Below are 24,001 nucleotides of genomic sequence, written 5' to 3' on the forward strand. Positions count from 1 at the left end.
AACACTATTGTTTAGTATGTCTGCCTCACAACGAAAAATGGTTACCATTGACAATCAACCAATCCCGGGTGGATTGTTTGTCTCACAGAGAACACAACAGGATGGTTGCAGTAAAGTATCTCCACAATTTATTACAAATATGCACAAACATGCAGACAAATATATAATAATAATAAAAAACATTAAAAAAAAAAACACAAAATATAGGTTGTTACATATATACTTTACTGTTAAGTGTGCACCGTGTGTGTGTGTTTGAAGGCATTTAAAGGCAGCGAAGACTTGTCAGTCATTTGCATAGCAGAACCTGCTGTTGAAGATAAGATGGTCTTGCGGTGTCCATTCACATCAAAAAATGGTGCCACGCATGACAAGCAAATTCCAGCTCGGCTTGTGAACGTCACATGACCAAACTCGGATAACAGGTGAGCCCTGAGCAACTGCGATGTCATTTTCGGTTGACAGCGAGTGATAAAACGACCACAAACTGTGATGGATAAAAATCAGGCGGATTTTGCTTTTTGATTCATATTCCACAAATGGAATATTGATCAGAATATCGTGCTTCGACTAATGGGGCTGCATAGAACAAATTAATGTAGAAAAGGCCAATTTTCTTGTTGCAAAATGCATCATATATTTTTAAAATATACTGTGTATATTTTCATGATGAAATTGCGTATCGGAGGTGTTTTTTTGCTGAATTATTTATATCAATGACAGCAAATTTTGATCAGAGATGGCTTTGTGTGGCACTGATTTCATTTTTCCCCTTTGCACATTGTTTTTTTAAGATTTTTTTTGTGTTTATTTTAGGTTTGACCAATAAAAAGCTTGCGCAATACGGATTTTGCCAATCTATAATTTAAATGCCTATTACTGAACATAACCCAAATTCAGAAATACTTTATTACTAAATATATTACTAAATTACATATTATTGTTATTTTATTATTATGAAACCCTGATGTGTTAGAGAGCGAAATGAGGACAGATTCTGAATCTTAATAAGATAAAAAGATTACTCGGATCTCAGGTTAAATTTGCTGACCAGTGTTGTCAGCAGGTTTTGGCTATGGGCGGGCCAGCCCGGTTCCTACCCCGCCGCACGTCAGCGGGCGTCCGCTGTAGATGAAGAAATGTTCCAGCTCACCTGAGACTTTGTTGGGGAAGCGCTATCGAAAATGGACAGATGGATTCCAAAGGCAGAAGAATGTAGGCAAGCTATTTTGGCTAGCACTGCTAGCGTAGGAATCTCAACTGGCTTAATTAGCTTTAGCATACTATAAAAACAGACAATACATAAAAATCTAGGATGCTTTATAAAATACTTTTGTTGGTCTCGTGTTTGGCTTGAGCGGTCGTGTGTTTCTTTGGCATGTTAATGAAACCTTGATAAATGCTTTGGCTATTAAGACTCTCAAGTTTGTATCCGTGGTAGATCTGTTATATCTAGGCTCAGTTCACATTTATCCAAGTCTCCGTTCTGGACCTGGGGGTGGGCTCCCCAAAGCGCCGCTCCATCAAAGTGGTTTCCTCCAGTGCAACTCTCGTCCTCCCTCGTTTCTTGGGTTACTGGCTCTTCCTCAACTCTTCCTTCTCGGTCCTCTTTGGGGGCCTCTGAGGCTCCGTCCAGACTGGCGTCACTGAGGAAGGACTGCGGCGTCTGGGTGTCCTCGGCGGACAGAACGGCGGGCACTTCGTCGTGGTCTTGGTCGGTGTCCTGGTCCTTGCTGCAGTAGGCGTAGCGGTGATTCATGTGCTGCGAGTACGAACCAGAGTGCGAGAAGCGCTTGCCGCACTTGTCACATTGGTAGGGTTTCTCCCCCGAGTGGAGGCGGCTGTGCTCGATCAGATGGTGCTTGTGCTTGAAAGCCTTGTTGCACACTTTGCATTCGTAAGGACGCTTGCCTGCAACAGACAACAACACACATTGGTTTCCGTGTTTAAAGAGGGGGAATAGAAAACCGTCTACACACCTGTGTGTTCGTATTTGTGTCTGAGCAGAGAGCTGCTTTTCTGGAAGGTTTTGTCACAGATGTCGCAAGCGTACAGACCCTCGTCCGTCTTCTTCAGCCTCTTACGTCCTGGTGCACCATCACCCTCCAAGCTTTCATCCATCATCGAGAGGTAGTCGAGAGCACCGCGGTTTAACACCTCCCCCTGCGAGGCCACAGAAAGATCAGAATAGGCGGTTTTACGACGTTGACACTCAAGTGGTCGCTCGCGGTTGGTCGATTTCTTGAAAAGTACCTACCATGAGCGCTTGTCTCTCCTGGTGGAGCTTCTTCAAGGTCGCCTCCGACTCCGCCTCCACCATGTAAGCCAAAGGCGAAAGAAATCCGGGGCCGACGGGTGATGGGCTGAACGGAAGTGGTGCCATGCCGTCATGGCCCGCAAAGCCCAAAGCAGATTGGCTGAAGAAAGGGAACCCGTTGTATAAGGAGTGTGGAAACAAAGGAGCTCTGTAGAGTGGGTGAGGATGTAAGGCTTGGTCGGAAAGTTGATTGGGACTCTGACGCCTCATCTGCCTGCTCCCGTCTGCTGTCCTTTCCCTTTTACCGGCGCCGTCATTTCTTCGCTCTTCCATCTGCTTGCGCACAGAGAGGTCCAGAGGTTCGTTTTGAGCTGAGGAGAGTTCTGAGGGCTGGCCGCTGAGGTCCAGGCTAACAGGAGAACCCAAAGATAGCAGTCTTCTTCCGGGGAGAGGGGACAACAACTCCGAGGCGCGGCTGGGGCTTCCTTTCTCCTGACCCGAAGATTCCAAGTGGTCTTGAGGTGAACGCAGTGCGGCTAGAAGCTGGTGAGGTACCGAGGGCCACTTCTGCACTGGGGATTCGTTTCCTGAGCCTCCGTTGGTTACGTCGTTTGTTCTGCTGCTCTCCGACCTGGACAAAGGCGGAGAGTGGTGGTCTTTGTTTTGAAGAGCCTCAGGCACTTCCACGGCTTCTCGATCGCCCTTACAGTGGTAGCGCTCATGCTGCAGGAGAACCGCCGCATTGGGAAAAACATGGGAGCACCAGCGACACGTAACACCGAGAACCCCTCTGTCCCACTCTCCTGACTCCTCTCCCGGAGCCCCTCGCTCCGGGGACACCTTCCTGTCGGAACCTCCTCCGTTCCTGTCTATGTCCTCGTACTTCCTCGTCTCCCTGTGGAGCATCTCTTGCAGCATTTGCTCAAACTTGGAGCCAGATTGGAGGTAAGGCAGTAGGGTGCTCCCTTTCAAGATGCTGGCTCTCAAAGAAAGCTCCGCGGCGGGATTGCAAAGGGAAGCCAACTTTGAAGTCCGGAAGCTGAAATCCTGCCCTGAAAGCTGGGAAGGCTCGTCAGGTCCCTGTCCCGTGGGCCTGCTGATGTCTTGGACTTGTAACGCACAAGGAGAGCTCTTGCTGTTCCTCGGAGATGCCGAAAAGGAGTGCTGGTATGAGTTTTGATGATGTCCGTTAAACAGAGCGCTCGTTCCTCCAGAATTTGCGAGCGTCCCGCCGCTGCCGAGGCACTTTTTGCTGCTCAAGTGGGAGCTGTATGAGCCCGAGTGAGAGAAACGTTTCTTGCAGTTGGCACACTCGTACGGTTTTTCTCCTGAAGGTGACACAGAGTAATGAGTCAAATCAAATGCTACTTTTAGTAGGTTTTAAGTTGATCAAAACAATAATTTCACAATATAATATAACATATACGTATTTTAGAATCCTATTTCTAAGTTTTACGACGGCATGGTTGTAAAAAGTATTAAATTCTTCCTAGTCTCACCACTGTGGATGCGAAGGTGCTCTTTGAGATGGTGTTTGTACTTGAAGGCCTTTCCACACTGCAGACATTTGAACTTCCTGGTCTCAACGCCTTGATCCAAACTGATGCCGCTCTACAGGGTTGTCAGAAAGTCCTCAGAAATGGTATCATCTTTATTTCCAAGGTACGTTAAGCTACGTTTGTGGAGACACTTACCTTGTCCTGCAGTTGGTGAAGTGTCAGGTGTTGCTCCAATTGCACCCTATGGAGGGCGCTGTATCCACAGAAAGGACACAGCATGTGGCCCCGGTCCCTCTCCTGACAGTATTTGATGTGGTCCCTCAGTGAGGCGCCATGCTGGTATGTCCTGTGACAGAAGGGACAGGCCTGCAGCCTTCTTCTTGAATCTGCCGTACCATAAAATGGACAAAAAGGTGACATTTCAGACTAAAATGTGAATATGTCGGAGTTGTTCGTGTGAGCCTACCTGCACCCTCAGGGGAGTGGTGTTGAACTCCAGGGGACCACATAGCAGGCGGTAACTCCTCATTGGTCCCGCCCCCACCACCGTCGTGCACGGCGGCGGTGCCGTTGCGGCCGAAATGGTCTAAAAGGTCGACTGAGGTGGAGGCCTTCCTCAGCTTGGCCAGGAAGTCGTAATGAGCAAGGTCTTCCAAGTCTATGTGGGAGTCGGAGCTCCTACCTACATTGGTAAGTAGAACACAAACATTTATACTTGCAAACTCCACTCAAGGGCCAGAGTCAGGATTTGGACCCATAACCTCTTGATTGCGGGGTAGATGTGCTCACCACTAATCCACCGTGCCAGATGTTTTGTTTTGTTAATGTGTTGAACATATTCGTTAAGCATGCAGTGAGTGTTGGCTGCAGATGAGTTTAAACAGTTGAAGACTGACTGACGTGGAAAAAAAAAGTTCCTCCGCTGCATCCTCGGAATCGGTGACATGCCTCCCGAAAGGAGAAAGCCACACACGTCCTCGGAGGAGCGACGGCGCCTCCTATCGCCGACCGTCAGCCAGTCAGTTACGCTTTGAGGTGGATGTTTCAAATGTTTGCAGATGTTGGCAAATTTGGAGATGTTTTTTTATGTGGTTTGGGGACCGAGCCCGTGCGGTCGCACGCTGTAAAAACTCCGCTGTGCCTTTTTGCGGGGACAAGGCCAAAATCACACGAGCGGCCGGGCTAAGTGCCCGTTAAATCGGCGGGCTACGTGAGGCTTTCATCTCGCTGAGATTAAAAAGGGAAAGGCCTCACGTCGCAGCAGCCAGCGCCGAGCCGCAACGTCACCTCTTTGATACGTGGAAATAGTGTGACGGCGCCTTTTGTCATGCTCTCACGAGCCTTTGATGCCGGACTGTAATCAATAATAATACAGAGTACTCGAGTTCAGATATTTGGCAGGATAAAATTGTGATTAATTGGCTGATTAATTAAAAAGATGAGTGGGAAAAATAACTTCTGTTTTGGTTCGTTAATGCTTACAACGATAAAAACATGAATTACAGGCAGAACAAAAGAAGCAATTGATTGTTTTAATATTTAACTTGATTCTCATAATGCTGTGATGTTTCTTGCTGATGCCGACTTTTTCTTTTTTTTTACTTGTATTTTGTCTTTTTTTTAGAGTCGCCTCAATATTCTTTTGTCGTATTCAGTAGTGAATTTATGAATAAACATGTGGACAGTTTTTGGATTAATTTAACACGCAAATGCCAATAGGACAGTGAATTATGCTGAATTCAAATTGGTGTTTTTCTGTGATACATAACATTATTGTTGGTCAAGAATTAAGAATAGAAAAAGAAGCACAAAAGTAGTTTGCCACCATTAAGTTTGGTTTGTGAGTGACTGTGACGTTATTTACATAAACAGCACAAATCCAGCCACTTATCTGGATGGCGGCCCGGATAAAACCTTGTGATTTAATGTCAACTTACAGTGCATCCTCAGTGATCCCTGCTCCCCCTCCCTGTCGCCGGCAGAGGCGCCGCCGACGCCGCCGTCGTCTGTGGCCTCGGATTCTGGTTCCACCTGGGCCCAGAATTTCCTGCCGATGTCGCCGCTGCCGCCGCCGCTCCCGGGACTGTGGGGCTGCCCGGAGAGGGCGGGGCTGCTGGGATCTTCCGTGCCCTCGCTGGGAGTCCTACTCGTCTTGTCCAGGCTCTCCTGGTAGTCCTGGGGCTCCCGACTCCAGAGGCCCACCTCATCCTCTCCCTCGGACCCCAGTGAACCCACTTGCTCTGCATCCACTGTGAGAAAAAAAATCACACAGACATGAGTGGGGAGTCATACAGACGCTCGACATATACAAAAAGGCACTCAATAGTCTGTCATCCAAATTCAGATCATAAGAATGATACATTTAGTGTTTAATTGAACAATTCATGCATTATTCAACAGGAAAAATATGTTTATAGGTGTCATATTTTTTTAATGAAATAAAAAAATAATAATAAGTGCAACAAAAACTGTGTGGGTAGCACTTAACACCTTGAGCTATCGATCTCAACAGCATGATGCAGCAAACAAAACGATAGAGAACTGAAACCAAGCAGGGGAAAAACACACGCACACGAAGCATGAGCAAATTATGAAGTATACAAGATTTCTCAACCTAAAAAAAAACATTAAACTGTGTTTTCAGTTGTGCATTTTTGTGTTGTTGGGTTGTGCTCTTTTTTTTGTGGTTTCAAATGTGCGCCATGAAACCAGAACCCATACATATATGTTTCGGGGGGCGCGGTGTAAACACACAAAGGAGCCTGAACTGTAAAAACATGCAAACTTACACACTCTTAAAAGTCATCTGTGTAACACAACCCCTGTGAAAATAATATTTTGTGGATATTTATGTGGAGCCAATTAATTTAACTGCACAAAACTGAGCCCAACTCTCTCCATCGAAAGACAATGCGTGACACCAAAAATGCACCTCAGTTGATGAACGGAATAAATCATTTCCAAGCAGTGGTATGAAATGTCCCCATAAGATTGCCAGATCAATAGCTGTGTGAAGAAAAACTATAATTTAAACTTGAATCGCATACTCGTATGCCCAGAGTGCTACAAACAGGAAGAAACGCAGTACATTTTCCCATGGTGAAGACAATAAATGACAATCACAAACACATGCACAGGATTTCAACAGTTGGCTCTGGTTTCTGCGGCCTCCGTGTCTCTGATTTGATTGGCAATATGCAATCGCGAGCGAGTAATCGCAGCTTAATCCAAGCGCAATACATCCGAGACAACTCTAAGCTACTGTCAGAGTGGGACGGGGGGGTGTCAACTGTCGTTACCAACATTTCTCGTGTTACTTTAAAATAAACGTTCCTCGTTGAACTGGAAAGTCACTTATTTTCTAAGTCTACCTAGCAACAAGTGACAAGGATGAATAATTATATTTTGTTAACTAGTTTAGCTATGTTAATGTCTTTGTTAGTTTAAGATATTTTAATAGCCACTCAGGAGAGGAAAAATCATAAAATGCATTGACTGAGCATAACTGTCTTGACTTGACTTTAAAAAAACATCTTTGTCTCAGGCAAACTATCCCACTACAACATAGTTCTTTGACACAAATTACATTAGGCAGCGATTAGCTGTCGATGGAGTCCACGGAAGAAAAATATGAAATATTTTTTTTTATTAAAAAGGCAAAAAATAGAGGTCGACCTGAACCAGGAAGTGAAGGGCCAAGTAGGGAAGTGAGGGAAGAGGTAAAGGTGGCAGACCTGACACAAACTAGGTTGATAGAAGTGAGAGCAACCTATTCTAACAAAGTACAGCAAAAATGGATTGAGTCTGTTGACAGATACTGCAAGAAAGTTCATAATTCTGCATGTTCTTGGATCCGGAGCATGTTTTTGGAGGAACTTACTGACTTTTCCTTTTATAGCTGTGTGTTGCGGCCTTTCCATCATAGGGCCAAGTGTGGTTCTTCTTCTCTGACACATGCAGGTATGCTACGCTAACACCTAGGCCTTGACACACACTAGTTAATGCTTAAACATGAATGCATAGAAAAATAAGTATTGTGCCAGTATGTATTGTAAAAAAATAATCACAATTGTGATTCATGTGGATCAGTCTATACAGCAAACTTGCATTTGTTGTTACTGTTATTGTTATGAAGGAAAACAGCATTCATACAGTATTCACTTTCAACAACTTATAAGACATATTTTCCAATGCAGTTTATATTTAGTAATACAAAGTAGTATTTCGCAGTAACATGACTAACTATGGAAAAGTTACACAAGCTCATTTCAAGGTGTGTTGACACTCTTTTTAACCACATGAACATTATATGGTGCCAGATACCAGATTGACTTAAATCACATCTATTTCATATTTCCTATAATTGCAAAACTGTAGTGCACAACTGCACGCTTCTTTCTAAAGCAATTGAGTTCTCGTTCATCAACCAAGCAGACGCCATACCAGATTTGCATTTGAAAATCTGAAAGAGGTCCAAATTAGTTCTCATTTAACCCATTTAACCTCTGCTAGGGCTTGCGCACTTCTGGTCTATCGTTGACACATCGGGAGCGCAACCCGTCCGTTCCTGGTCTAGTGGGTTTGAATTAATTTACTCTAACAAGGCAGGAAATAAGTCTGAATGCGTATTAAGAATAATGTAGCCGAGGTGCAACTGTGCACCCCTGTAAGATTTTTCCTGGGACAATAGGGCAAGCCACTAGGCCCTCAGAAGAGAACATGTCTGTTCCGGATTAGTGTAAAATTGGCTCTAATTTCCCCCCGCTATGACAGTGAATGACACCGGCCCATTTGAAGCAGCACCGCGCCGGCATGGCTTTCATTATCTGCCTTGTTGATTTATTTATTTGGATGGCGCGAGCATCCTTCAAATAGCTGCTTCTTTGTTTGTACTTTGAACAGCGCAGGAGGTTTGAGTTTGTGTGCGAAGGTACAAAGGAGTTGGCGGTGATCAATTCATGCAGTGTGAGAGTGGCTGCGCAAAGAGGGTAAACACAAAACAACACGCTATTTAACATGCAACCAAGTGTGCAGGGGAAGACCGTGACTCATAGCGAGAGCGCGCTTGAAGAACGCTGCCGTTTCATGCTTGATCATATGATGTCGAAGCACCACAAAGAGACTGCTTCTTTATCTTTAATGCAGACCTTTCCTCTCGGAGAACCAAAAAATTGCAGGATTGCATGTGATCCGACTAGGTTTTTTTGGGTACTGCATAGCCGGCCAGTAAAATAAATCAAGTGTGTAAATTTGCATTCACCATGGAAGGAATGGCTTTTTTCTTTTTAGATTTAAAACCGCAGCAAAGCAGCTTAATTTGAGGTCAAGGGAAATTATTTTGATTTTGCGCTGACTATGGACAGAGTCAAATAAACCGGTTCGCCACGCAGAAATTGTATATGAGCCGGAAGGCATCGAGTGGCCGGCACTACGGGGCATGCTGCAGTTTATTTTACAATCCACTCATGTGATCTTGCATTGCAATCATGTGGTGTGCAATAAGGACCCAGAAATTATCTTGTTTGTTCTTTTTTGGGGCATTGAGAAGCAACAAATAGGGCCCAATTTGTCGCAGACACCTTTAAACATGTACTTCTTACTGGAAGTTGCCAGCCTCTCTGTATGTGGTTAAAAAAAAAAAAAGGCTTCAGGGTGAAGAGCAAACTTTCCTAAATCTTGACATGAAGTTGATTATGCTTGTGACTTCTTGTTTTAAAAAAAAAAAAAAATTCTCGAGACATTCAGCAACAACAAGCTAATTGGCTGGTACCAGAGCCCAAACTATGTCTCGTCTGAACTTTTCTACCTCGAACGCCAGCTCGGGCTACTTCCTCACCATCGCTATATACATCGCGGGATCGGACCGCCAAGGTCATTGGCCTTTGGTTGCCGCCCAGCTCACGTAGCACCCGACCAACCCCTTTGGCCCCTCCCATAAGCAGTGAGCCCATGGTGGGGGGTGCACATTGTCCTTTGGCTGACCCATGGGTGCAGACCCAGCCGGCCAGGGGGCACTCACCAACAAGCCCCGCCTCCAGGCCTGGTTCCAGAGGGGGCCCCGGTGACCCGCATCTGGGTAAAGGGAAACCAAGTCCATTTGTTTTACTCTTCATAAAGCCCACCTTGAGGAAATTCTTCAGACTGACTTTTCAAAAAAAAAAAAAGTTATGTAAGCAAACATAACTTGATGTGTATTTTATTAATTTTTTTAGCTTTCTTCTTCAAAACCAAAAGCCTTTTAGCATACTCAGAGACAAAATCTTTAAAATTACCGGAATTCTCAACAATGTCGACGATCTACGTTCTACAGAAAGCATGTATCTTTACATAATTTTAACAGTTTCGTTACGAATTACAAAAGCAAAATCTTTAACAGCCAATTAGTGTACTCCAAGCAAATGTAATATCTGAATTTTTATGTTTCTACAAAGTGCTGTTGTTGTAAAATAAAAAGCATGTACCTATCACATGCTTATTCTGGACTTGAATTTTTACAAAAAAATACGTATCTTTATAAATGTTAAATTTTCTTACTATTTTTTTTGTAGGTAAAACATTGTACATCTCCAAATCTTGAGTGTTTTCCCTTAAATTAAAAAATAATAATAACAATTCCACTGACTACATTTTTTCCTTATTGTCGAAGTAAAAAAAGCATGTATGTCCCAAAAATATTTTGAGAATTATGCTAAATTATGAACTGATCTACATTTTTACGTATTGCCATCAAGTAGAAACAGTGCATTTCCAAATGTCTCTGTCTTTTCAGAAAATGTCACATTCAATTCAATTTTAAAATTGGGCATTTCCCTTTAAAATGTTAAGAACACATTTTACATCCATCAAGCAAATTCTTTAAACACGGCTACATTTTTACATAATCTCAAGAACATGTATGTCCAAATTTTTAATTTTTAGTCAAAAACAACAACATTCTTTTACATTAACAAAGTGGAAACTATTTTTAACATGAAGAAAAGCAAGAAAGATATTTGCGAGCATATTTTTTCAATAATAAAATACATATTGCCTTTCAAATGATGCCGCCGACCCGCCCTCTCCCATCATCTCCAGCAAAAAGCAAGACAACATGATGCGTGGAGTGCAGCTTTTCTCGATGACATGCTATAATTCACACTAAAGCCTGTTTGTAGTTAATGTAGCTTTAATGCAAGGCAAAGCGCGACGCCCTCGTAGCTGTCATAAGAAAGTCAATTCTCGCTGTTTTGGACTTGATAATTCACCACATGAGGGTCACGGACGCCCACACGCTCAACAAAAGCAAGTCCTCACCTTGCATGGCTTCTCGGGAGAACACCTCGCACACCTTAAATGACTCAAGTGAACTCGTGGAAAATGAATGATTTGAATCATTTTCTGTATATTTATCCGAACTTCGTTGTACAACTAAGTTGTAAAATGACAATAAAGGGCATTCAATGACAATAAAGGGCATTCTATTCTATTCTAACATGACATTGACAAATACTCACTGTGGCCGCCCGTTGAGTCATACATGCCGACTGACATTGGTGCGATGACTCAAGCGAGGACCACAACCAAGAACAAACACCTCCCACCTGATCTCCATCTTGGCAGTGACGCTTGCTTTCATTTTTTTTTATGAAATAGCAATAAGAGTGACAAAATAGCAGGATAAATAGCCCTCTGGATTCATTCACACGCCTTTGTCATTTTTCTATAAAAAAAACACACACTATGATCATAAAGGGTATCATTTGTGTGGCGATGTACTCTTTGCTACTCTTTAGCGGTTACCCCACGATGGAATGCGACACTTAATTTGAATTCAACGCGGCCATGTTTTATATATTATCGTATGACAGTGGATTGAAGAGCAACCCGGCCCAAAAATGTTACTTTAACCTGTGGGAATGTGATGTTTTCAAGATCCTGTCTGGTTGTCTTTTTTTTTATTGCATTTCTGTGGTGAGAGAAGAGGAAGCAGAAACATTCTTGTCTAATGATATGTCATAATAGCCACAAACACGTCGACGTGAGGGTCCAAGTAAGGCCAACCGGGGACTACTGGCAAGGTAGCGATGGCCACCCAAAAAAAAAACTTTGGGGTTACCGCATTGCCCTTTACACCACCTCCATTGATAACAAGGGGTGAGGAAATGGAAATTAATGTGGAGGAAGAAAGAAAATAAGACAGAGATAAGAGAGTGACACATCAGTTGCGTGTTAGAGGTGAGAGAAAAAAAACAGAAGTGAGGATAGCAAGAAAATGGCCTCTAACATTCCCTCAACGAGAGAAAGCTTAAAAACAAACACAACTGTGTACTTCAGATGTCTCGCTCATTAGGCTATACTGCACCGCCGCGGAGAACAAGTGCACTTTCAAGACAACGCATACGAAAAAAAAATAACAATAAAAAAAAAAAAAGCCCAATGTGGATTCTCTTTCTACTCGGCATTCAAAAGAAGAACAAACGTGAAGCGCATACTGTAGGTTCAATGGAAGCTAGCTTTTATGGGGCTCTAATGAATAGATGCTATAAAACCAACAGTGAACAGATATGAGATAATAGACAGGTCACGTGTGATTGGTTGCCGGGCAACCTTCCAGTTCCTTATGATGTATGTCAGAATATCAGCAAAGAGTGATGGCGAACCAGTTAATTGGAGACGTGAGACGGAGCGCTCCCACAGTGCAAATAAATGGTTAAATTGTGTCTATTCCGAAAATCTTGCGTCAGATAACCGCTCACAAAAAAATACAAGAGGTCTGATTTATTATTTTTATTTGCTTTTAAGGGATTCGAGTCATGACGGAACCAGACAGTAAAAAACAATGTACGTCCACGTCCATAGAGATTTTGATATTGAGACCGTTAAATATAATAGCGCATTTCTGATGAACATTTTTGTGATAGTTTGCGACTTAAAAAACAAAATTCAGGCAAGTGACAATTTGTTCATTAAAGTCAGTGTGGGAAACAGAAAAAGAAACACAATCAGTTTTTGTCTTTGCAGCACAAGTGTCAAGGTGTGAGTGAAGAGGTGTGCAAACGACCTTTGTGGTCGCCGCTCTTCTTCCTTTCGAGGCTTCCTGTGCGCCACCTCCTGTGTGGGTTGCGCAACCCGAGTCCTACCTGCGACACTTGAAATGACAGCCCACCTTGTTCACTCACACACCTGGTCCACCCTGAACCTAAGCAAGGCTAACAACTCAACCCCAACTACCCAGAATTTAAACTGTTACCAGGGTCTTCCTTATTAACTTAGTTTTTTTTGACACAACCCTCTGACAGCAAGAAATACAATTTTACCTCATCAGAATTTTTTAATATTGCAAACCAGAATACAAACAATAGAAACAACATGGCGCACGACCACAACTGATGAATGAGCCGCCCCACAGTGTTGTGTCCAGTGCGTATCAATCAAATCAGGCGCCGGCTGTCAAATGCAACTGAAGTCATTAGTGGCCAGGTTAGAATAAAACGTGTTGAATTCCAAAATATAAGCAAATAAAAAATGGACCACAACTGATGAATGAACCGCCTCCATAGTGTTGTGTGCCATGTGGATGGAACCTGACCACCGCTGCAGCTAAGGTCGGCAGGAAAACTTGGCTCGGTCAAACTAATGCATTCTGTGCGCTGGAATACAAACAATATCAACATTACAGAAAACCGTGACGCCCCGCAGTGTTGTAGGCCGTATGAATAGAACCTGGTTAACGCTGTCTGCGCGCCGATCTAAAAGCGGGACTGACATCGGCGGCAAAAGGCTTGGCTTGGTCTAAGGCGTGTAGCGTTTGGACTCCCTTGTGGCGCGAGATGGTTTTCCGTGTAGCGAGGGACCGGCGCAGGAATGCTCCAGCAAGTCACAGAGGGACCCACGCGCTCACCACACTATGAATCAAAAGCAAAGCTCCACTTCATTAGGCTCCTGTCATTGCAAAAGCTCTCTCACAGCACTCTATAAATACCCCGAGTCCAAATTTGTTTTCCCTCTCGGCTTTTTTTTTTTCTCTTTACACATGAAAATGCTCAGGGACTGCTCCAGCTTTCTGATGTGGCTCTTTATTTTGTTCGCCCGCAAAGGCGAAGGGAAAAAAAACCACACACAATAGTGGTTCCCTTTGAATATTAAAACATTCTCTGACAAGCGCAAAAGGTTCTGAAGTTGTTTTAATAGGGGATGCATGGTAAATCAAAAAAAGTCTCTGAGCTTAAATTAACAACTATGCACTGTGGGATTTGGTTAGTTCAAGCACTAAGTATGCATCCCACTGGCTTTTGTTCCCCTTCAACATTTGTAAATAAAATGGGTTAAATAAGATCTGTAGAGCAAAGCAGCAGTTTAAAAAGGGACAATTTAGTGCTCATTAAGTGTAACATGGGTGGGTATTTACAACACGTGTGCGCAGGGACACAAACAAACAGCGACAGATAATCATTCAAACGAACAAGGGGACTTTTAGTGCAGTCCTCATGTGGCTTGCTTTATGGAACATTAAAGGTCAGAAGAGGGGGGGGGGGGGGGGGGCAACTCTTGTGAGCGGCTTCAAATACAGATTGAGTGCCATCATCTGGCTCATGTTGGACACTGCAGTTCCAACTTGGTTTGGTTACCCCTGTGACCTCACTCCAGAAAGGCATTAGACAGGATTGGGGCATTGCAAAAGCTAACATGAAAATTTTAAATTGGAATAATACTGGAAAAGCGTTTTCACTTGAAGGCAAGTGTTTGTTCATTTTAACATAGTCTAAAGACAGTTTGTTTTGCATTATACTGTTGTTCCTTTTATTATGACTTTCCCCTCATAAAATATTTTATTGTAATATTACTGATTCAATGGCATGAAATGACTATTTTTATGAAATTTCTTCTATAAATTGTTTATTTAAAATTCAACTTTGAAGAAAAAGTTATTAAAAATTAGAAAATTGCTTTTATTTAATTGCATCTAATTTTCATGATTATTTTTAATATTCTGAATGAGTATATAATGACTTTTTCTTAGTACATTTCAACTATTTTAATATTTCAACTTTAATTGCATATTATTTACATTTTCCTCACAATTATGACTTTTGTAAAGTATAAATTATTGTTGGAATTATTGTTTTTCATTTATTTTTATGGGTTTATTTGTGTAAAATCAGAAATGTTCCTGTTTATTTTTTCAAGTGTGGTTTTCCTCATGACATTTTATTCTCGTAATATTTCGTCCATGCTCATAACTGTGATTTCCTCTTTAATTTCATGACTTTATTCTTGAATGGTTGACTCTTTGCTCGCTCTTAATATTAAGAGTTAAAAAAATTACTACTTTTTTCTTGTAAATTTGGAAAATTTGACTTTACTCGTAAATGTACTTCCCCCCTTGCATTTCTATAGTTCTGGCTTTGTTCTCAGTGTCATTTATTCCCCCCAAATTCCTTCTAAGTCTTTTATAGTCTGCAGTCCTTTAATTTGAGCAATTTATTTGATGGCCTGTGTATGAGGGAATAACACGTATGAATCCATACACACTTTAGTTTTTACAGTCATGCAAGCCAGATTTAAAAATCATATTTCATATTGAGTTAAACATTTAGTCACAATGATCACTTTTGACTGAAGGCAATTGAAAATGTGTGTGTTGTGCTTGCCCAGGCCTCGCCATTGTCTCTAAATAGAACCAAATTAAAGTTGCAGAGAAAAATGCACAGGCAGCAGAACTTCTCAAAACGACGCGTGCTTGTCATTACTGGGCTGCTCGAACAAAATGATGGAGGGAGCGCGAGAACGGACAAAAGCTCCGTCGAAGAACCAGGGAAGGGGTTTTAAACTTGGAAAGTTTAAGAGGATCTTTGATGTGTATCAGAAGAAGAAAGCAGCCTCGCGACTGGGACGACAGTAATTTTAAGTCGAAGCAGAAGGCTGGCCCGACTTGCTGCCTTGCTGGCTGGCTGGCTGCCTGTGGGCTTTGATGGCGCTGTTTGAAGTGGTTTTCCGAAGGGGAGGGGAGAGAAGGGGGGCAGCGTGCGATGTCAGTGCGACGGTGGAGGGAGGGAGGTCAGGAGGGCCGAGGTGATGGCGACGGGACAGGGACCGAGGATACTCGAGCCGGCTCTATGAACGCACGGGTGAGTGTGTCGATAATGAGGAGAAAAGTCCAATTAAAATGGAAATATAATGACAGCAATCGGAGCCAGTACAGATGGCAAGAATCTAGACAAATTTAAATGGATGACAAAAGAAGGCGAGGAGAGGGAGGAAAAAAAAAGATGAAAAGCAGAAATGCCGTAAAAGAAGAAAAGTGCACGGACGGATGGAGGGAGGGGGGGGGGGGGGCAAAGAAATGAAAGTGGCACCGAAGCGTCCATGTCTCAGTATGGAGCCTGGACACATTTGCACCTCAACTACTCACTGCTGCATAGCATTTAAAGATGACGTTCCTCCGTCTGATATGTTGCCCGGTGGTCTTATGACCCCCCCCCCCCTCCCTTCACCGCCACTCTATTCTCCATCCCTCCAGCAACATTGGACACACACACACACCACAGAATCGCAACTATGCACTTTCCCCCGCCGAGGTACCAAAGTCGGCCGCAAAATGGAAAAAATGGATTTGGTACAAACCTCAGAACTGTTATTGGGCCTCCTCACCCTTTCATTTTCATGTATCAGTGCTTCATTTTTAAATTAAATGCCTCCCTTTACTAAGCTATAGCTATACAATTTCCAAAGCAAACCTGCCAATATTTGTCAGTTACAAAAAATTAAATAAAAGATATGCATCAGCTTCCCAAAAACATGCGATTGACTCTGCCTCCTCTGCCAAAGGTCAGCTGGAATAGGCCAGTAACCCTAATGAGGTCAAAAGGGATCAGATGTAGGAACAATTTCCCCAAAAAGTCACCAGAACATTGTACATGTGCTCCTTTCATTTTGTTAAAAAAAAAAAAAGAAAAAGTGTTATAAGAATGAACATCAGCTACCATTTTATGTGTACGGAAGACACAACAAAAGTAGGTCACAACTTTGTAACAATAGGAAAATGTGGGTCACAAAAGTTAGCTGGGATAGGATGATCGGCTAACCCGAGACGAATAGTAGCAAAACCAATGGACGAATGCAACTCCCAGACATTATGGACCAAATTAGTGTTCACTAGATGTCGACTAACAAATCAACGCCTCCCTCTAATCGCTGCACTCCTTTTCTCATTGGAAAAAAAAACCTTTGTAACTGTAATAACAGTAATTTAGTTAATAGATGTCTCATTTACTGCTGAACATGGCCCAGATGAATAAAAAAATTGTAACTTCAAAGTGCTAAAATCAAGACGGTGTGCTTAATGTGTTCCAGTGAGGTAGAAAACGGATGAATGAAAACCCCACTTTGCAGATTTTATCCACTTTTATATCGCACTTATTTTGCTTTTATCAATTTAGTGATTATTTTAGCATGTCTGCCTCACAGTGCAGAGGTTGTGGCTTTGATTCCGTCTCTGACCCTTGCGACAATAAGCGATTCAGAAAACGGATGGATGGATATTATTCCACACGGAATATTATATGCATGCGTCGTACAACTGGCACTAGTTACACAACCGCACGTCTTTGTAAAGTAAACATGGTTCGCTAATTCAATCAGGCCAACCACCGCTAGTTAAATTGTAATCCCTCCACCGGTGATCAAGGATAGACAGCAACAATAACAGGATAAACACAAGAAGTCTGCAATCTCATTCACTGACTCCAACATACACGCATTCAGCCACAGTCGCAGATACAAGGGGACAAAAATAATACATGCACCTCACATGTTTATTGTTATGCCAAAAGCTTTAAAATAACAAATGCCTGCACTACTGACGAAGATTTTTTCAATTTTTTTCCAAAAAGAATCACACTCCGATAGAGTGCCCTTGGTCATGTGCTACAGGTGGAAGAAAACCCTGCATGCATGTTTTTATCCCGGTTGGAATGTGTTCACTCCCTTGCAGGTGTATGCGCATGTGTGTGTGAGTGAGTGTGTGGGATGGCAGGTCAAGCAGAGGTGGTACCAGGTGATTACAGGTACAGAGAAAGAGAAATGGCAAAAAGAGGGAGGCGTTAATTTCTCACCCATGAGGGAGTTTGTCCAAGTTATTGGAAATATGCACCATGCAGTGTGATTTGCAGATAATCTTGATGTTTACCGCTTTGAGCAATTGTGGAGGACTGGACAGGTACAGGGCTCGCATTTTGAAAAGAGATTGTTTTGTTACACAGTATCTTTCCATAGGACAGCAGTGATGACATGATACTTTTTTGCAATGAAGTCAGTGTACATCTTGTGCAGTGACCCACAAACGTTTGAACTATAGTACATATACTATTTTTTGGTGGGGGGGGGGGGGGAAATCGACCATAACGTCCACTTTGATACATGATACTTTATGAATGATCATTTGAGGGTCATCAACCACGTCTGTATTTTGCCATCGTTTCAAAGCCGATGTGGTTCTGGGCTATGTCATTTTTATAGTATTCATTAAAAATGACAATAAAAAAAAACGATTAACTAAAATGAAAAAATGTGTATTATTGTAGCACTTTATTGTTGCACAAAATTTACTAAATATTTGAGAAACAAGGCAGAATAAGATAACGTCATTGTTCTAAGAGAAAATAAAAAAAAAACAGATAAAGACAGAACAGGTTAAATTCAACATTTTTATGTAACTGATAGTTTTGAGTTTGTTTTTACCATCTGAAATGTTTCTTATTGGATATTTAAAAAAAATGTTTCTAAAACATTGTTGTGGTTAAGTTACAGCAAAGCGGACACATTTGGGGGCTTTGTTTGTTTCTAAATAAATAACTTCTCTGCTTTGAAATTATGACAAATTATTTGGGAAAAAGAACTGGCATGGAGTATTGGAATGAGGGGGTGACATGTAATTCATGCAAAAAGTCCAACTTCAATGCAGTCTACAATATAATTCAATTTCCTAGTAAATGGACACATGCCCCAAACGACTTAATGCGATATTTATAAAAAAAACAAAAAAACAGAAGTCTTTTTTTCTCGTTTACTCATCCAGAGCTCGGTCGGCCTCCCTCCCGCCAATCTGGGTAACACAATGTGGTCTGAAACAGCATTTTCGAAATTTAATTTGAGGCGTGATAAAACAGCACATATCTATAAATTGTGTGGCAATCGACCTAAGTGGAGGCTTTGGGAGCTCTTTCTTCTGTGAAACATGTGCAGCATATCAAACACGCAATCTCCAGGATGTCTGCACAAAAACAAGGGTGGGAGGAGAGAGGGCAGAGGGGGGGGGGGGGCTCTCAAAATAGAACTTAAGGGCGAGGAGCTTGCCAGCACAATGACAAAGAAAGTGCTAATAATTCTGGAAAAGGACAATGATGAGAATTAAAACCGATGTGTTTGTCCCTTCAAGCCAGCTTTGATGTGAAAATAGAAATACAAGACATGGTTCGGCCTAGGCGCAAAAAAGTTATGTTAGCTTCATGTGTTCACCAGTGCGTGCATTTAGTTTGAACATGCAGATGAATTTCAGTGACCAGTTATCGCAGATTCAATATTCTACACTGATATTTGGATGTAATGTATGACTATGACTTCCAAAAATGTCATGAGAGGGCAATTATGGGGAAAACTGCTTTCACATGCACTAATCCTGCGCTGGCACTGTAAATCTTTCCGAATAACTCCTCCTTGGATCGGACGGACAATGTGGCAGCCGTGCGGCAGGAATGCACAGGAAGACATGGGACTGATGAGACGTAATTGAATAAACATGTGAAAAATAGCAGAGGGACTCAATCAAGGGATTCCCTGTCCGTGCGGCGGCCCAGTTCTGGGATCAAACGCTATAGCGGGGCAGAATGGCGCGACACTTGGGACGGCGCGGAACGACAAATGAGGACGCACAAAGATTAGCGCTGGGTTAGGTTCGCAGAAATCTGATTTGAAACGCTCAAATCCGATCTAGCTAGACTCGCTAGATGGTACGTGCTAGCGGCGCCATCAGCTGTGTTGCTAGCGTGACGGTAGTGCAGAGCGATACAGTGGAGGCCGCCAATGAATTTGACAAAGAAGAACATGACGCACACTGGTGAATTTCCAGTGTTTTGTTTTTTTACTTGGCATGTTCGCTAAAAGAATAATATGGGCTTTGTTGAGTTGCCAAAAGGCTAATGGCAAACCCAGGCTCGCGATTGACACGTTGCCGACGACTTTGTTAGCTACAGCAACGGCTAATTCCGCTGTTTTAGCAAAAATTGCACAAATAAGCATAAAAAAGTATAGAAAATTTCTCTCTTTCATCTAATCTATGGTTCAAATTTCTACCGTGTCTAAAAAAGCTCTCGGTGAAAATTCACATTTTATGCTGCTAAAGTACACGTAGTACATAAAGTACATCAATGATTGTGCCTCTCGTATCACACGTGCAAAGTATGTAAGTATCCTAAAAAATCCATAAAAGACAATTGAAGAAATGCAATATGGCAGCGGTACAAATGTTGCTAATGCTGATGAACAATGCATGTAATTCTTCCCGAGCTCAATGAGTGCTGTCTGTATTATCAAAACTGCAAATGTCTAAGCCGTCGTAAATCGACGGCGCGCTGTGTCTTGTGTACATGTAATCAAATGATCCTCATGTGACCACATGGGCAGAAAAAATTGTAATCAAAAAGTAGTTTGTCTTGATCAGATGATATTGCTTTGTCTTTAGACGACTTCCCAAGGCGATTCTTGTTCTCAGGGCTCTATGTCACTGTCAGCAAACTCAACGCTATAATCAGACGTAGGATCGAGTAATCGGATAACATTGATTTTTGCATTAATAAAACAGCAATACCTACAACCAACACAATAAGTGCACGTGAGGTGCAGGATCTATTTAATTCCAAGTGGAGTCGCCATCTTTACATTCTAACTGATGGTGTAGGCTGTATTAAACATTCAGCATATCAGCAGCCTCCATGAGTACCCGATACCTTAAAATCCGGCTGGTGTCAGCCCGATACCGGTATTCGCCCACCCCGAGATGAAAACCAATTAATTGAGAAGCCTGCGACTGCACTTTGCAGCACTTTTCCAATGGAAACGCAAATAGTTGTAGAAACCGTACTGCCTGGTGGGAACTGGGCTCCTTTGTGGCATCTTCTCACGCCCAGTAAATGCTTTTGCCGTCTCCGACTCTGTCAACCACATCAGCTCCCCACCTCTGTCATCATCCTCGTCTTTCGTTCCCCCCTCGGTGCCCCCACCCGCCGCTTCTGACGCCCCTCCAAAAAACGTCTCCCGCTAATAAACCGTGGTGCCAGAGCTCTTCACTGCCGTCTCGCTCATCCCCAAACGCTGATGCAAACGACCCGGCCCACTGCGTTGTTACAGTACAAGCATGTACATCTCTCTTGTTCCAAACTTTCCCCCCTCTTTTTTTCCCCTTCATTTTTTTGTGGCCAGGGTCCTTTGTGTGTACAGTGCGCTATGCTCACTGTGGCAGCAATGTGCCAGAAAAAGCCACACAAACACACACACATGTACACCGTCGCAAGACACACAGCTGGGCCCCAGCTGCACACAAAGACTGGGGTTTGGAAATCAATGAAGGAGAAAGAAGAAAAGGGGAAAGGAGTTTAAATAAATTGGCACTTGAAAAAAGAAGAAAAAGAGGGAGCGAGGCGGCTGAGGAGAGGATAGAGAAAACCCTTCTTTGAAAAAAAAAAAAGAGCCGAATCAGCTCGACAACACGCCGAGGCTCTTTCGACAGACAACATAAAGGAGCTAAATGTGTAACGCAAGCCTCATCTGTTTCTTTGATGAGTAAGTCGACATCGGAAAAGATGCGCGCACTCTTTGGCGGCCGATGGCGAGCATGAGGTGTGTTGCTTCTAAATTGCACAGAAAACTTTGACGCAACAGGAGAGGAGAGTGGAGACCATGTGGCAAAGCTGAGCACAAAACATCCCATTTCCGCATAAGAAGAAATTGGCTCATTGAAAAAAAGTCTTTCGAAAATAGCTTTGTATTTTCAAGACCAAAGTGGTGAAAATAAAATGGTTCAAAAAAAAAAAAAGGTCTTTTTGAAGAAAATCTCATTAAGTCATTTTGGGGGGGAGAGGAAATTGAATGAGAATTTTTTGGGAGTTTTGAGAGTAACATGATGAAGACTTTTATTTTAGATATTAGCATTTGTATTGACAATGTCATGTTTGATGGTTATATTGACATCTGGCTGCGGTATCTCCGTGGCGAATGGATATTATTGTGACTCATGTACAAAATTTGTGATGGTTTGGATACAAAATAGTTGAAAAGTCATCATTTCAGACCACAGCGCCGGCGCCAAAACACAAAAGGAGTGCTAATTTCCCCAGGTTGCTTGACATTGCTTAGCATTGACAGTTTTACTGGAGGGCGGACACAGACCCGCAATCGATAGGCGCCTCGGAAAAAGTCAAAACCTTGCCTCACATCAGTTTTTCTCTCGTCTTCTGGTTTGGAAAGGCTCCCGGGGATCGCCGAGTTGCCAGATTCGCTTGGTTTTATCAAGGATCCTTAACGCTCGCCCCGCAGCCAAGTGCATTCCAAACGCTACACGCATTCGCACGCTGGCGTCACAGCACCATCGCCTACAATTGACAGCACGGGTGATTACTGACCGCGGGGAATACATATAAAACAAGACCTGATGATACTTTGAAGATGTCCCATTAAGTGTAACGGCCCAGAGTTGTCAGTTGCGTGTCTGTCCAGTGTTTTTTTTGCCCGATGACAGCTTCGACGAATCTGTGGTGCCGTTGATCTGCGAAATTGAGTGCAGCCAGTCGACAAACTGTTACGCGAGGGTCAAAGGTGTCTGTCTGTCTAAGTGTGTCTGTGCCTGTGTGTATGTGTGTCAATGCTCACACTCAGGCGACACTCGCAATAAAATGAGGAGACGCTTAAATCAACTATAGTGTAGAAGTAGACAGCCGGCGGTTACGTGTCAGATCGGGAACAAACAAGCACGCACTTAATTCTTTTAATTCTCATTCAGTCAGAATTAAAGCGTATCTTTGACATAAATTTACATTCAAATTCTTCATGCTTTTAGTTGCTTTGGGGGCATTCAAGGAAGTCATGCAATGTCTAACCAGAACATAAGTTACTAAGACCGGAGGCCTATGTGTGTTGTTGTATAAAGTCCTCCAGGGCCGTACACTATGTTCATTGATGGTCCCTGATGAAAGACACTGGAACTAAATCTCCATCAGCGGGTTGATAGCGTAAATATAGAAGCACATTAACAGCAAGTCACATTATAAAACGGGACCCTCTTTATCGCTTATAATTTGAAACGCTATTCATATTTTTTTTCCACTGCGCGTGACCTTCATAATGGATTTAACCATCAAGAAAATGATGTGCAAACAGCATCCACATGACTCATTGTATAAATCGAGTGTGTGTTCGCTCGTGTGTGCGTGTGTTTGTGTGTGTTCGTGTGTGTGTCTGTGCATGCGCGCGCGTGCGTGCGTGTATACTTGCGCGTTCGTGTGTGTGGGGCCCCTTTTTTGTCATACTTAATCAGAAGCTTATCTCCGTCTAATTTTTAGACTTTAAAAATATTTAAAAGTGAACATGCAAGTGTTGTGTTCAAACCCATGCGCAGCGGTCTGCCTACTGTGAGCGCTTGAGTGTTTAAAAACTCGTAAAAACCAACAATAAACGATAGAAAAAACTTTCAAACTTGTACAATTTTGACCAAATAGTCCTTTGCAATGGTGTATAACTCGATATTTGACTGCAGGCGTTTAGTAAAACGGTTATAACCAAGCCCATGGTGTGACACCTGACGTCATTTATTAGACAAACATTTATATTTACTATTAGGCCAACACTCTTGTGCCACTGCCGAGCAAGGTATGCACGCAGCCAGCATCAACCATGCAAACTTTTTTTTGAAGCAATAAACGTGCAGGAACCCAAAAGAGAAAGATCGAAAGCCGGTCCGTTGACTTTGCGCGCATAGCTACGCGTGAGGGCTCTCCTGCATCCACATTCATCTCCACCTATATCAACTTTGCCCGGAGCACAGCCGCTTACCTCGACTTCTCCTCGGGTTGGCTTGTTTCCTCCTCTTGCCCCGACTTTCCTCCGTCATGGTCGTGGGAGACTCGGGGGGCGGGGGAGTCCCGTGGAAAGCGGCGGCGCGAGTGCGGCAGCGGTGGGCTCCGTCCGGCGTGGTAGCCTCGGGATACAAGAGTAGATG

General features: G+C 43.0%; 1 protein-coding gene across 4 annotated transcripts; it reads right to left on the reverse strand.

Moving 5' to 3' along the window:
• Positions 1–105: 105 nt before the first annotated feature.
• On the reverse strand, positions 106–24,001 carry LOC133161726 (zinc finger E-box-binding homeobox 2-like). 4 transcript variants are annotated; one of them, XM_061290289.1, is made up of 8 exons: positions 23,836–24,001; positions 5,694–6,005; positions 4,223–4,438; positions 3,952–4,142; positions 3,757–3,868; positions 2,258–3,585; positions 1,980–2,163; positions 106–1,911 (listed from the first exon to the last, which is right to left on the reverse strand). In XM_061290289.1, the coding sequence occupies exons 1-8, from the start codon at positions 23,891–23,893 to the stop codon at positions 1,421–1,423; spliced, it is 2,892 nt and encodes a 963-aa protein (XP_061146273.1). In that variant the 5' UTR covers positions 23,894–24,001; the 3' UTR covers positions 106–1,420. The 4 variants fall into 4 exon arrangements, with proteins under 4 accessions (XP_061146273.1, XP_061146274.1, XP_061146270.1 ...); XM_061290290.1 differs by lacking the exon at positions 23,836–24,001 and adding an exon at positions 11,250–11,329; XM_061290286.1 differs by lacking the exon at positions 23,836–24,001 and adding an exon at positions 11,050–11,200.

This window comes from Syngnathus typhle, linkage group LG11 (assembly GCF_033458585.1).
Source record: "Syngnathus typhle isolate RoL2023-S1 ecotype Sweden linkage group LG11, RoL_Styp_1.0, whole genome shotgun sequence".
Lineage (NCBI taxonomy): Eukaryota > Metazoa > Chordata > Actinopteri > Syngnathiformes > Syngnathidae > Syngnathus > Syngnathus typhle.